Source organism: Octodon degus, unplaced genomic scaffold, assembly GCF_000260255.1.
Source record: "Octodon degus isolate 3935 unplaced genomic scaffold, OctDeg1.0 scaffold00357, whole genome shotgun sequence".
Taxonomy (NCBI): domain Eukaryota; kingdom Metazoa; phylum Chordata; class Mammalia; order Rodentia; family Octodontidae; genus Octodon; species Octodon degus.
In genome coordinates, this window is record NW_004524933.1 from 642,089 (window position 1) to 644,256 (window position 2,168).

The 2,168-nt window shown below is 42.6% G+C and overlaps 1 protein-coding gene across 1 annotated transcript in view; it reads left to right on the plus strand.

The window, feature by feature from the left end:
* Washc2c (WASH complex subunit 2C) overlaps positions 1-2,168 on the plus strand; it is a 69,797-nt gene that overhangs the window by 5,431 nt on the left and 62,198 nt on the right. The window contains exons 5-6 of the mRNA XM_023708398.1: positions 277-370; positions 1,886-1,947. Of these exons, the coding sequence (XP_023564166.1) occupies positions 277-370; positions 1,886-1,947 (156 nt within the window). The remainder of the gene's footprint in view (positions 1-276; positions 371-1,885; positions 1,948-2,168) is intronic.

Consider the following 2,168-nt stretch of genomic DNA (forward strand, 5'->3'; position numbering starts at 1 on the left):
TTACTGCTGGTAAATTTCTTTTACAGGACTTTGCCAATTTTGTTAAAGTATTTGGGAGGATTCAGCTTCACCTTGCTATCTTTACCTAGGGTCTAAAGTTTCTTAATGATTTTTATAATTCTGTTCCTTTATTTTACTCTGAATCGTTCTGTTTCTTACTGTCTATTTTCATTACATAGCTTTTTTGAGGTAATGAGATAAAGTGGATGTCAACAAGGATACTCGGTTTCCTTTTTTAACCAGAACATTAATGGCACTGGCTTTTGTTCGTTGTAGGACCTGTACATCGACCGCCCCTTGCCCTACCTCATTGGCTCCAAGCTGTTCATGGAGCAGGAAGATGTAGGACTTGGAGAACTCTCTAGTGAAGGTGCTTGTCTTAGTTACTTTTTGGTCATTTGGGCAAATAACTGACACCCATCACTGTGAGGAGGAAAGGTTTATCTTGGCTTAGGGTTTGTAGAGATTTCAGTCTATAGTTGGCTGGCTTCAAGGTATGACAGCATGGTAGAGGGGGATGGCAGAGGAGGATTGCCATAACATGTCATCAGGAAGTGGAGGGCAATAAAGGGAGGAGGGAGAAGAAGAAGATAGGCCCCTCCAGACCCTGCCCACAGTGATCCACCTTCCCCCATCGTCACATTTATAGCTGTAAACTCACCAATCTGCCTGTCCTCTGGTCAGTATCATGCACCTGTGACCCAGTCACCTCCCAAAGCCCTACCCATGAGTGCGTGAGGCTTTGAGGAGACATCTAGATTAATAATTATAATGGTGGGCCAGCGAGATAGCTCAGTAGACTAAGCACCTGCTTAGGCAAGCTCAGGGACTGGGGTTCAATCCCTGCCATGCCATGCTGGCCCCACCCCTGGGCGCTCTGAGCTAGCCAGCAAGACTGGGGATGATGGCACATGTTTGTAGTCCCAGTGCTGGAGAGGCTGAGAATGGGGGTATCACTGTGAGTCTGAGCTGCGAAGTGAGACCCTGTACAAAAAAAAATGTAGCAGTGCTTATCTTCGACATATAGTCTTGTTACTTTTAAGATTTAAAAAGTAGTTTCAAACTTTATATTAACATTGCAGAAATAGTCCAGAGAACTCACATATACTCTTCACCCAGGTTTGCCACTTAACATTTCATCACGTATGTTTTGTCATAGTCTCTTTGTGTACATAGTTTGTGGGGGTTTTTTGTTTGTTTTGTTTTTTCAGAACTATTGGACACAGGGCTGGAGAGATGGCTCAGTAGAATATGCACTTCCCTAGCAAGCGCAAGGGCCTGAGTTCAATCCCTGGTTCCGCCAAAACAAAAACTATTTGGAGCCGCATGACTCAGAACTCCTAAGTAGTTCTCTGTATTTTCTAGGAACAAGGGTATTCTCTTATATATAGCCAGAATATAGTGATCCAAACCAGAAAATTTTGCTGGATGTCATAGCATAATGGTGTTCACTTATCTCCAGTGGTCCTCATGATGCCCTTTCTTGTCTCTTCTTCATCTGGTCCAAGACTCAGTCCAATTCTCAGATGTCTCTGTCATCTTTTAGTTGACACAATGTCTCAGTCTTCCTTCCTTTACGTGACCTTGACATCTTTGAAGAGTACAATAAGGGCCTGAGGTCAATCCCCAGTTCTGCAAAAAAAAAAAAAAAAAAAAAGAGTACAAGGCAGATTTTTTTTGTAATCCTTTGTAATACATAACTTTAATGCTATGGAAGGCTGTACTGCTGTATGTGTATCTGCTCCCTCACTGTAATGGTGTTTTAAATTTCCATAACTAGACACATACAGTTTTATCAGAGTCTGTGCTCCTGTTGTGTGACTTAGAAGGAACTCAGAATGTTTTCTGGTGGATGTATGTGCTCACCCTTGTCCTCTTCTCACAGAAGGCTCCGTGGGCAGTGGTCGGGGCAGCATTGTGGACAGTGAGGAAGAGAAGGAGGAAGAGGTAAGGACTTTCTTCTGACCAAGTAATGGTGAGGGTGAGCAGGAAGCTTAAGTGTTCAGCAGGTAAAGTCCATATTTGTGAGTTAGCTATCTGGTTTTATAAAACTTTTAACAGAATGATGGAAGCCACAAGCTGAAGCTAGATTTCCTCTTCGTTCTATATACAGAAACAACAAAAATTAATCCAATGTCCTTAAGGGTTAGCGTCCTTTAATTTCTCCA